General features: G+C 34.7%; 1 protein-coding gene across 1 annotated transcript; it reads right to left on the bottom strand.

Annotated features, from left to right (window-relative positions):
* Positions 1–58: 58 nt before the first annotated feature.
* On the bottom strand, positions 59–8816 carry LOC106751779 (acetylcholine receptor subunit alpha-type acr-16-like). The gene is made up of 9 exons (XM_014632893.1): positions 8689–8816; positions 5464–5603; positions 5346–5390; positions 4727–4836; positions 4395–4611; positions 2422–2596; positions 2012–2161; positions 1697–1866; positions 59–482 (listed from the first exon to the last, which is right to left on the bottom strand). The coding sequence occupies exons 1-9, from the start codon at positions 8765–8767 to the stop codon at positions 249–251; spliced, it is 1320 nt and encodes a 439-aa protein (XP_014488379.1). The 5' UTR covers positions 8768–8816; the 3' UTR covers positions 59–248.
* Between the last annotated feature and the right edge of the window lie 3716 nt (positions 8817–12532).

The raw sequence follows: 12532 nt of genomic DNA, 5'->3' as shown, positions 1-12532 counted from the left end.
ACACCGAATGTGCCAGAGGATAAATACCATTTGATTGAAAACATATTTGTACATATACTTTGCATTTATATATTGTACAAGTTATTTATTTATACGAGAATAAAACGGTATCAGACAATAAGTTGCGATTTATTTACGTATGTCGTGTATGTATATGTTAGATTATTATTATATTGAAGTGATAAAAAAAAGTAAAGAAAGATAGAGATAGAAAGAGCGAGAGAGAAGAAAAAACTTAATCTAACAAATTAACTAATGCACACTATTGCCAATGTGGCTAAGATTAAGCAAAACAGCACGAAAGCAATACGATCGACAGCCGTGCCTGCTAGAATCCATTCCAGTTGAGTGATATTCTTCGTCGGCGAGATCATGTTCTGCCGATCACCGTCATCCGAGATGTTGGATGTTGAGTTGGTCGTGGATTCCTCTGTGAGTTTGCCACGCAATTCTTGACTTGGTATAGGCCGTCGCGATTCGATCTGAAAAATTATTAATGATTATTGAATTATAACAATGATCTCACCGAAAAAATCATATAAACAGAACAGCTAAGTGCCCATAAGCATTCCACCCAAATTATTCCGGATAATTGTTTTGAATTCAACTTTGGCTTAAAATAATGTTTATGACGCGCAAATTACGAATATAGAAGTTCTAAAGTAGATGGAGCTACCGTTCCAGAGGAAAAAGCCCATTTAAAATCAATGAGCTATGACTCGAACTGTACCAAGCAAATGCTTCTATAAAGACAAACTGAGGCCATTGTTGAATATAACTAACAATGCGTATTGATGGTACTATTAACAATGAGTCATTTCATTTTAATATGTAAAAATTTTCATTCATCTTCTCGCTTCTGAAGTCATTAAGATGGCTTTGACAATAAGAGCTTTAACCCATTTGCATCTGTGAGCGGAATATTCCGCACATGACGATCGTCTCTTATCACCGAGCGCGGAATATTCCGCGAGCCGCGACTTTCTTTTATATCGATCATTTTCAAAAATACCATATTAAATAAACTCTACGAACGATTCGGAAGTCATTTACTGTAGAAGTTAACTGTGTACTGTAGAACGAGTGAATTATAGAAGTTAACGAAAATAATAAAACTGCCGATATACAGCCGCGCGTGGTGATACGGGCCAACCATCAGTTGGACGCCGCTAATGTCTGTACACAGAAACTTAAGTAGAGTCATGATGCCAATGGGTTAAACATCGATATCATGGATTACCTTCAACGTAAACATTTACTTAAATTGTATTTGGACAATATTTTTGTAGTGTGGACATATATAATTATGTATAATTATAGCCTCAAAGTGATAAAATTCATTTATATATGTTTTTTTCATGGGATGTTCCTTAACTTGCGGCGTTCCAATTCCGTAACAGCAAAATCACAATGGTAAAAAACTATGCCAAGTGAAAACAATTTATAAATCGCAGGAGTAATATTACTAAATGAATTATTCAAAGATGTATCTTCAGAAATAAATTGTTCCAAAATACATCTTTAAAGAATTTTTTTCTTGAAAGTACTCCTCGGAAAGATGGAGCAAAAATGTAGATCTCGATCTGTTTAAAAATAAACAGCTCAAAAAATAAATTTTTAGTCAATATAAAAACATTCTCTCAAACTATTTTAAATAAATATAAATATATCCGTTAATTAATGAAAATGTAATTACCACACTTATAAGATCGGAAAGACCCAACAGTTTGCCGGGCCAACTCAACAGACACAGTCTAATATTTCGTGGGAGCGGTTTGCAGAAAGTCCTTTTCGTGATGTTGATCACTACTGTCGCTAGTATCAACGAAATTGTCTCTAAACAGAGGCAGCCGCTAAAAAAGTAAACTGCAAAAACAGACGTGTCCATATAAGTAAAAAAAAAAAGAAATTTCATACTGCAAAATCGCAAAAGAGAAAAATAATATATGTGTGTGTTTACGGAACCCGAAAGTGAAAATTTCATTTGAATATTTGCGGGAGTTAATATTACCTATTAGTGGAGGATTTGCCGTTAATGGCACTTTGAAACCGAAATAGGTTAAAAACACGCTGATGATTAATATAGTAGAAGCCGCGATGTTGATTTTCATTTCGCTCTGAGGCGGTAGCCAGAACGTGACCAAAACCAGGAATACTATGGCTGAAAGTTCACTCGTGTAAATGTTCTAAATTTAATTAAGTTAAGAGACGAAAGAGTCGTATATACATATTCATACATATACTCGCATCCACCTACTCATCAACTCACATACAGGTGCGCGCGCGCGCAAATACGCACGTACGCATGCATGCACAGAGAGAGAGAGAGAGAGAGAGAGATCATGGAAACTTCGTATTTTAGATTAATCTCCGGTATTGTGGATTAATGCTAGATAATGAATAGTTATGCTAATTACATACCAGCGGCGGGCATTAGCAGTATACTGCAATAGAGCGTGGAATTCCTCTTTAAAGTCATTTTAAAATTCAAATTAATATACGGATCCGGGCAGCAAGCGTAGCTAACTACTTTGCGCGTCTTTGTTAAATCCATGAGTTTCCACTCCGCATTCTTCACGAGCAGTTCCTCCTCTTCCTGTCATTATATTTGTCTATCAATATCATTTCTATATATTATCGAATAATATAATAACCCGGATGAATTAGATTCATCTCATCCGACTTCGTCTCTATTTAAGATAGCCTTCTGTATTGTCTAAATTTCTTGGAGTAGAATCTTATTCAAAGTAAATGAAAAGTGGCAGTATTTTCACTATCACATTGAGTTCTTTTGGGGGACATTTCTTATGGACTGTCTTGTATTCTTTTATATATATAAATTGTTTGATAAGTTTCGAGCTTGAACATAAAGATGCCATTATCGATCGGAAACTGTTGTAAAATGTGAAAGCTGCATCTTTGTAATGGTTGCTCCCAAATTTTCAGCCATACGCTTAATTTTATTTTGACAGTCAGTTGTAGTACGCGTATCATTATATTTTTCACCGATGAAAAAAGTTGAATATCGTTTCATCATTGAATATAAAAAGGAAAACTCCAACGGAAATTAAAACTGAGTTTGAATTCTGTTTACGGCGATTCTGCTCCTTCATTAATGGTTAAAGTTTAGGTTGTCGAGTTTAACCGTGGCCGTACAAATATGTTTGATGATGAGCGCCTGGGTCATACAAAAACTGCAACGACTGAGGAAATAGTCAACAAAGAACATCAAATCGTACTGGATGGTCGGAAAATGAAGATCAAAACGATAGTAGATGCCACAGGCATATTTTCTGAACGTGTGTTTAAAATATTACAAAAAAGTTCGTGACCAATGATGAAGTGATTGCCGCCGTAAACGTGTATTTTGCAGGATTTTATCAAACCTATTTTACTGACAGAATAAAGGGATTAAAAAAGAAATGGACAAAGTATATCGAACTAAAAGGAGACTATATTAAAAAATAAAATTGATCTTACCCAAAAATATATATGTTTCGTTGTTAAGCTCGAAACTTACTAAACAACTCTCGTAATTATGTAAAACAGATTTAGGACGGCATTCATAATTGTATTCGTTTTACATTTACTATCTAAATTTTTTGTAATACTATTCTATAACTTTTAATGACAATGTCGTTTTCGTTACGTTATCGATACATAGCAGTTTTATGTTATTTGTACAACGACAACGTAATGACAGTACAACGACATTGTTAAAAATTACAGACTATACCTATTGGAATGGAAAAGTGGCAATATTTTCACTCCAAGCGATAGTAAAAATATACTGTTATACGTAGTCGCAAGAGTGAATGTCCCGTTGAAGTTTAGAGTCGATATGATTCCATATACATGAATGTTTCAGTTAGAATGAATTTGTCCCTGTGGTAGTAAAATACATTGAATTCACTCTTCACAGTATTGAGTGAAATTATTCACTCGATTATTCAAAGTGGAGAATTCGTTCTGTACGAATAAAAAATCACTCGGACTCGAGTGATTAAGCTGTCATTCTATTTTTGGAGTGAAATTTCACTCTAGCAAATTTAGAAAATAAGAATACCTTAAGTTCACCTTCAGATGCTCTATAACCAATGAAAAAATATGTAGCATATTCGGATGAACTTGAGACGGTTTCAAATAAAAGATCTCACTATGAATATCGCTTTTTGTTTGTTTGTATGAATATAGAGAAAAATTATTGCTGTTACATTCGAATCCGAGCGACTGTTATCTTATTTGTCGAGTGAATCTCATTGTAAGAAACTTAGACTATACAAATGAGCGAAAAGAATCATTTCATGCGTTTTAACAAGGAATAGTAAAAAACATAAAGTACGCAAATATAAAGAAACTTTTTAGCGCGGCCGTGCGTAATTCATCTTTCATACGGTCATCTTTGACTCGCTCAGACGCATATCGATCTGCTCGCCGTGATACGTCCAAGAGCCGAATGTCATTGTGCAGATCTGCGTGTCGAAAGGCCATAGGTGAAGATCCAGCTCGCAGAGGCCGACGTATTGCGCGGGCGGCACCCACAGCACTCGACCATCATGGTAAATGATGCACCCCGTGTCGCCGTAATGTTCAATGGTGCTCGCGGTGCCGCTAAGCGAACAAAATTGAAGAAGAATCATATCAGTGCGATCATTCGATAGATATTTCGAGAAGAAATTTGCCTTAGAGCGAAAAAATTAAATCTTAAGGCGGACAGCGATCGTACCTATGATATAACATGATGTCTGGTTGCCACACCTCGTGATTGCCTACGTGAATATGTTGGAGGTTACCGTACTTGAAGGGATCCCATTTAAGTTTCTCGTCCATCCACGCCTGGATGTTATAATGGAAGATGACGGTAACGGTAATGACGATAACGAATAAATATTAAATGTTACAATTACGTCGCGTTTAAACGCCATTATTGAGCGCGATTAACGAGATGACCGATAACGATGTTGTTGTATCACATATTTCAGAGATTTTAATATAAGTAGAACATTTTAATATAAATAGAGATAGATAGAATTACTTATTTTAATATTCTTATATTAACGTATTGTAGATCGTATGTATATTTTTGTGTGTTTAGTGAACTAACAAAAAATAAAATAAAAAGGTTATTAAAGCCGGTTTTAAATTTCACTCGGTAATAGAGGAAATTCTCAAATAAAAATTAGCTTCTCGTAACGTGTTAATATGTTTGATGTATATCGTGCTAATTTAGCCGAAAACGTTACATAAATTTGGCGAACATTTCATTTTTACGCGGCAATATCACAAATCGTTCTAAGGAGAGAATTATATATAGAATATAACAAGAGAGTAAAATATACACTCACATGGGAAGCCCAACCGTTGATGGTGACCGAAGACTTGAATTCGTCCTGAAAAATTGGGGAAGGCCGATTGTAGATTCGCGAAGGTCTCTCGTACGTGTCTAATATATCGCATACTTGCCACATCGACATAAAGGATCGCGATGTCGAAGCTAACCACTGTGGTGTTATAGTGTTGCATCGGTCGCGAGAACTTGTCATATTTCACGAACAAATCTTGTTTCAACCGATCGGTCCATGTCTCGTTCCACATAGGGGACTCTATAAATCACCGAGAGCCAAAGTCGGAAACTATAATCTTATTAATTACAACGACCTATAACGATTGAAGTGAAATACACCGATTCGCGTCTCGCCCGTCGTTTATCGCTCGCGAAATGAGTGACACGATAGATTATCACGATAATAATTTTTCATTCGGAAATATCGCAATTCCTTTTAATTATACATTTCATTCGAATCTTCCTTTTCTCTCCGAAATTTAAAACTCAAGCTGTTTCAACATTCACAGCTTTAATAACGGATTTTCCAACTGGTTAAGAATTGATTTCTTTTTTGATAAAAATCAGACAAATTAATCGTCTCGAGTTCGTCTAACTTTCAATATTATATAATTTTATGATACTGGATATTATATTGACATATCTTCTATTTTCCTAAAGCGGTAAACATTTCTTGCTGGTCAAGAGTTCAGAAACCGTTGATATAGTTGAAACTTTGACATTTTCTCCAGGAAAATATTAATTCGTGTCAAGTTATCTGTTTAACTTGAAATATACGAGAAATTCGAGAGAACATGGCTGAAATGAGCAGCTAACGTAATGTCATTGTTATTTTGCAAATACATAACATTGTTGATTGTGAATAGTTCGTGTGCATTCTAAAATACTGGCACTCATTCATTCAGTTGATTTGCGTTGAATGATAGTACAAGTGGATAAATGACGACAATCTGTAGTCGCTGGTAAATAAGGAAGTATGAACGTCCGTTGACAGAGAATATCTCAATTGTTGCGAGCGGTATTGCTTTTTCGTATAATTCGAACAAAATTCAGATTTTGATATTATGGTTGAGTGCGCATGATAGATAGAAATAGTAAAAAAAATGTCCCAATTAGAGAAATAACTGCGAAAAGATAAGTTCCGTATTTTGACGAAAAATTTACGAGGCAAAATCCCACGATGTTCTCGAGTGAAAATAGCAAAAATTTACAATAGATTTTTCAAGCATCACCAAAGCTCTTGAAATCGCCCGGTCTTAGAATGCTACATCCTCCTCATTTACATTTACGCTCGGTGTCTTGGCGTCTGAGATCTGTTAAATCAAGGAGAGCAATCATCAAGTGACGAAATATGACGAAAATGTCACGGCGCGTTTGTATATAAAAACTAGTAATGGGCGATCTTTTAGAAAAAAATCGACTTTTTAATCGATCCTGAATCAGAATAAGACTAGAATCGATTTACTAAAATCGGACTGAAAAATCTATTTCTTAAAAATTAGCAAATAAAATCGCATATAATGAGCATTTAAACATAACTTTAAACATAACATCAAATTAATTTGCCGTATTTATACGAGACTGATTCAATCCACACATCCAAGTATGTTTTCAGAAGAATGAAGATGAAAATTTTATATATGATATGAAAATAAAGATAGTATAGATGTTTTTTATCACAACAAATCAGGATGTCAAGAATGATTAATTTTCTTTTTACTTCCAACTGCTGCTGAACGAAGGTTGATATAAACGAGAGAATATGCGTTTATTAATGTTGCATCTTTTATCACGTATGTTTGCAATAACTGTAATGTGATTCGAAGTCAAGTTTCTCATATAAGCTTCCTATGTATTAAAGTTTAGAGTATAAGGTGATTCATAAATGCATATCAATATTTCAAGGGATAAATCTATATACACTAAAATAAATAAAAAATGTCATATGAATATATGTCCCACATACCTTAGTTTTCGAGTTATAGATGATTAAAGAAAATGTTCGAAACACTCGCCTCGTGCGTCAACAGATGCTATTGTATGCTTTAGCATTGAGTTCCGCACTTGCTCGAAAATACCAGGTATTTTTCGAATAGTCTCAAATCCATTTTATATCCTTTCTCGCAGATCGTGCACATTATCCACTTGCGTTGAATACACATTACATTTTAAATGGCCTCAAAAATAAAAATCTAATGAATTGAGATGCCTGATTTATATCGATGGATATTGTTTGTAAACATTAAATAAAGTCAAGATATGCTAATGCGTGCAATAGCGTGTATTGACGCACAAGGCAGACACTTCGAACATTTTCTTTCATCATTCATAACTCGAAAATTAAGATATGTAGGACATATATTCATATGACGTTTTTTATTTATTTTAGTGTGTACATTTATCCCTTAAATATTGACATGCATTTATGAATTACCCTGTATAAAAGAATCATTAATAATTGAAACCTTTACGTCCTGCATGCAGAAGTTATAAATGAAATATCAGCCTTGAGTTGAAACAGTAACTAAGATTATGATTGGCTGATATTCTAGATCCTTGATAATAACTTTTGCTTATAACGAAATTTATCATCACTTATACAGTCCACTGAAATAAGCATGTAAAATAATATCTTAATTGTATCAGATGTTGATTCTAGAATGAGTTTTTCAATTTTATTTATTAAACGAAACAATATTGATGAATAAAGCATATTAAAGGATTGAAAATCGACTCGTTACTTCGCTACTGGAAGAATTGATTCGTACAAAAATCGAAGATTATAAAGTAAAGATTCATTAAAAAGAATCGACTTTTGGAGAGAAAAGATCAATTTTCTAAAAATAAAATCGAGATCGCCCCAATAAAAATACTGCAGCGTTAATTATCTCAAGGATATAATGCTATTACTTCAAGTATAACCTCTCGCTCTTGCTTGCCCATATTACGAAGTAACATCTCTTTCCCTGTTCGCTTTCTCGCCCCAGATGTTGCTATTTGTTTTTATGATAACGTGATTAACGACTCGTTCTCGCTTTTTCTTGCCGCTGCTCCTTTTATCTCCCTTTATCTCCATGAATTTTCGTGCGAAGCTTTCGTCTTCGAACATTCGTCTTTCGTCTTCTCATCGGAAGGAGAGGAGGGACGGGCACACCTTGGCGACTCGGAGTGTCACAACGAGAGTTGTATACACGTACGAGGATGACCGCGTACATGGTCGCGAAATTGACCTCGCGGTTGCGCGCCGTGCGACAAGATCTGCATCTCGGGATCTCGCGGGAATTTTCAGAGTATCTTTCGCGTGCTCTCTCTCTCTCTCTCCCTCCTTTCGTTTTATCACTTACTTTCCGGCGTGCTTCTTGCATGCACCGCGAAGCAGAAGAGGAAAGTGAGCACTTTGCAGATGACATTAGATGGCCACATCGCGTGGGCTGAAGTGCGAACTGTCGTCGAGTTGACACTGACTACGTGAGAAGCACGGCCAGGATCTATCGACCGCGGAGAAGAGCGGCAAGAAGGGGATGCCATAGATTTAAGTAGTTAACAACCTGTTGAATAGACATTTCGTCGCCTACCGCTGATCAATGAAACGCAATGACTTTGACCTCTTTACACCACCGGAGAGAGAGATACTCCTATATTATTTAGACCGAACTCTTTCAATTGCGCGCGTGACTGCGTGACGGTATCGAGACGTAATTATGGTGGGCGATAATGATAATCTGCGCGGTTTGCTGTTGGAAAATTCTTCGTAAATTATTTATCCATTTTCCAAAATTATTCAGTTTTTCTTTTTTATTATTGTTATTATTACGACTGCGTCTTAGTGCGTTTCACTGCTAATTAACCACCAAAAAGGATAAAAAATTAAGAACGTCACCGGATACAACGGGTTGTCACAAACACAGGACGTAACAATATAATCATAGTGATCTTCCAACCTGAGTTTACTATCAATAATTATTCTAAGATATTTTATATCTTCTATACGGTCTATAATATCTCCATCTAAGCATTTTAAAGTAATATTTCCTTTCAGCTTTTATTTAAACTTTTATCATATATTTTGTTTTATTCATATTTAGTTTTAACTTATTCACATTCATTAATTTTTTTACTATAGTAAGTACCACATTCATTTTCATCTCCAATTTCTCACAGTTTTTACCTATTACATATTATATTGTATCATCCGCAAACATTTTTATTTTGCACTCTTCGGAACAAATTTTAACTATATCATTTATATTCTGTATATAATGTATGTAATAAATAACAGGAGTCCTAGCATTGAACACTGCGAAATTCCATATTCAGTAGCAATTACTTTCGACTATTTATTATTAAATTTAACTTGTTGTGTTCTGTTACTTATAAGGGAACAGTCGGAATAGTATCTCATCGATTTTGATGGACCTTGGATATGTTGTAGAGCATCAAAAAATAAAAGATCTATATTTTTTTAGCGGCGTATCTCGACGATTAGGGATTAAAAAATCCCTTGAAAAAAACGAATTTGTTCATTTTTAGCAAATATCTTCTAAAGTACGAAGTATATGAAAAATGTCTCGTACAGAAGTTTTATAGTATTTTATATTCTTTGCAACGATGTATTCAATTTTAAAAAATGTCAAATATTTTAATCCTTCCCCCTCCCCCCTCCACTTGTTACTTTCGCAAATTTTGTATTGTATTTCCTGTATTACCGACTATCGTTACCCCCTCCAGCGATCGATATTCCTCCAGTGGTCGACACTCTTCCAGCGAACGGTAAACGGATCACCCCAGCGGCCCACAGCACCCGTTCGATCGCCCTCAGCGATCAATTCCCACTTACCTGCACTCGTCTGCCTGGTTCGCGACGACCCGCCCTCCCCTCCTTCCGTGCAAATAAACGGGGCTCCGCACGATAAAACGGCTGACAAATAATAAAAAAGGCGGTAAAGAAACAGCTGACATACGGTAAAGAACGGCAAAGAAATGGTTGATGAACGGTAAAGAACGGCAAAAAAACGGTTGACAAACGGTAAAAGACGACTACCAAACGGTAACTACGTTTTTGAATGTTCTTTAACACGTTCCACGCTAAGCTGTTTTTGTTCAATTTTTCATTCAGGCCATTTAATATTTTGACTGAAGATTGATATATTATTACACAATATTTCATCACATCATCGATCCATAAGTAATTAGCTTGTATATAATAGTTATCATATCGTATACCATCCGCGGTACACGTGGCGTTGCAATCAGTTTTAACTTTTTGGTTAGTAACAAGAACCTGCCGTATTCGAATTTGTTCAGTAAAAAACGAGAGAAATAAAACATTTAACAAAAGAGGGAATAGATAAATATTTGGAGTAAACATTTTTTTCTTTTTCATTTGGAAAACAAGTTCCTTCTATTAACTTTCATTAGTTTATTCTTTCATCTTTTAATTTTTTGTATTGATCCAGTTATGCAATTTTCGATTTTTATCTCTAATGACAGTCAATGCGGAAATACAAGACGCTTTTACTAAATACGTCAGTTGTAAATGTTTGGATATTATATAATATTCAGCAACATAAATCTATATCACTAGTAGAATTCAGAAAACGATTAGTTACTTATTTATGCCACTGTCAGGATAAAAACAACAATTTATCTGTTGAAATCACGACAAAACTTAGGAAACGTCATGAAATTAAAAAGCAAGATATATATATATGATATATATATATATTTATTTATTTATTTATTTATTTATTTATTTATATATTTATATATTTATATATAAGTCTAAGCTTGATACTAGTAATTATTAGTTTTATTCTCATTAATTATTAGTTTCATTCTCAGACAGATGCGACACGCTTTCTCGCGTAAAAATTATGCGTCTTCTAGTTTCCAGCTACTTCACAGTTAATCCAACTTGTGTCCAAATTTTGCAAGGATTAGACATGAAATTGTCGTTCTGATCCTATTATCGCGAGAGCGGGACGTAGTACGTAGTGTGAGGACACATTTCTCTTGATATAGCATATAGCAGTATTGTTATATCCTGCAGTAACGAGTACGAATTACGTGCATTTATGCAACAGTTCGTTTGGTGCCGGCAATGGAGCGACGGCGGCGATCTTTACGTCACTATTAACTTGAATGCGGGCTTATGCAACGGCGCACTGTGTGGCCCAATCTTGTTCTCGAGGGAGAAATTTTTCAAATCAATGAGCATCACAACCGATATGTATATATAAAATTAATCTCGGTTTCTGTGGTGTGTAAGTAAAATGGATAAAACTAAGTAAAAAAGTCATATGCTATTTTCCAAAATTTGCAATAGTTAATGAGGAATTAATTATTTTGTCTGAACTAATGAGCACATGGGAAGGAGTAGGTTCGACTTTATATCAAGAAAAATGGCTTACTTCTAAAGATCTCCTAATTATGATGAGTATCGATTGATAGCGGGAGGCGCGTTTCTTTACGACACACAGCCTTGTGCCTTGTCACGTGCCGCTTACTGCTTGTTGCGTTACTCCGCTTTTAAAAATCAGTTGGTGCTTATTATTGCTAGAAAATCTTCAAAAGTAAGCCATTTTTCTTTCTACAACAACCGGTCTACTTGTTTCCGTGCGTTCATTAGTTCATAACAAAATAATTAATTCCTCAGTAACTATTGTCAATTTTGTAAAATGGCACATGACTTTTCTGCTCAGTTTCACTCGTTCTACTTGCACATCACGGGAACTGAGATTAGTTTGGGACATCCTGTTTGTTATTGATTATATTCTTTTCTCATTACACACGCGCGTCACTCTTATAAACATGCAGAGAAACACAGATTTAACTCATGAAAAGCTACATGTTTTCAATGGCTCATTCGCAGTCCCAAAAATACCAGTGATTTGATGTTTTTGTTAACTCTTTATTGGCACATTTATTTTGTATTGCTTTATTTAGCGCAAAGTTCCTGCAAGACTTAATAACTTTTCCATAATATATCTTCATTTAAATATCTATAAATGTGCTTATCCATACAGTGTACAGATATTATAGTATATTTGATTGTATTAAATTTAAAAAGTTTTTCACAATCAATATTTTTAAAATAGATAATTTAACATATATAACAGGAGATAATATATTATTTTGATTTTATACAGAAGTAAAAAATTTACCATGCTTTAAGAAAATAATTCTATG

This window comes from Dinoponera quadriceps, unplaced genomic scaffold, assembly GCF_001313825.1.
Source record: "Dinoponera quadriceps isolate SergipeBrazil2010 unplaced genomic scaffold, ASM131382v1 scaffold179, whole genome shotgun sequence".
Classification (NCBI taxonomy): domain Eukaryota; kingdom Metazoa; phylum Arthropoda; class Insecta; order Hymenoptera; family Formicidae; genus Dinoponera; species Dinoponera quadriceps.
The sequence above is the reverse complement of the archived record's forward strand: the minus strand, read 5'-3'. Positions and strand labels throughout refer to the sequence as shown.

What these genes read in the sequence shown, in the direction of transcription:
- LOC106751779 (XM_014632893.1), bottom strand. Translation starts at nt 8,767, where the DNA reads ATGTGGCCATCTAATGTCATCTGCAAAGTGCTCACTTTCCTCTTCTGC. An exon ending in TGAGCGAGTCAAAGATGACC is followed by an intron (nt 2,597 to 4,394) that starts GTATGAAAGATG and finishes ATATAATGACAG; the next exon opens with GAAGAGGAGGAACTGCTCGT. An exon ending in GGCAAATCCTCCACTAATAG is followed by an intron (nt 1,867 to 2,011) that starts GTAATATTAACT and finishes CTGTTTTTGCAG; the next exon opens with TTTACTTTTTTAGCGGCTGC.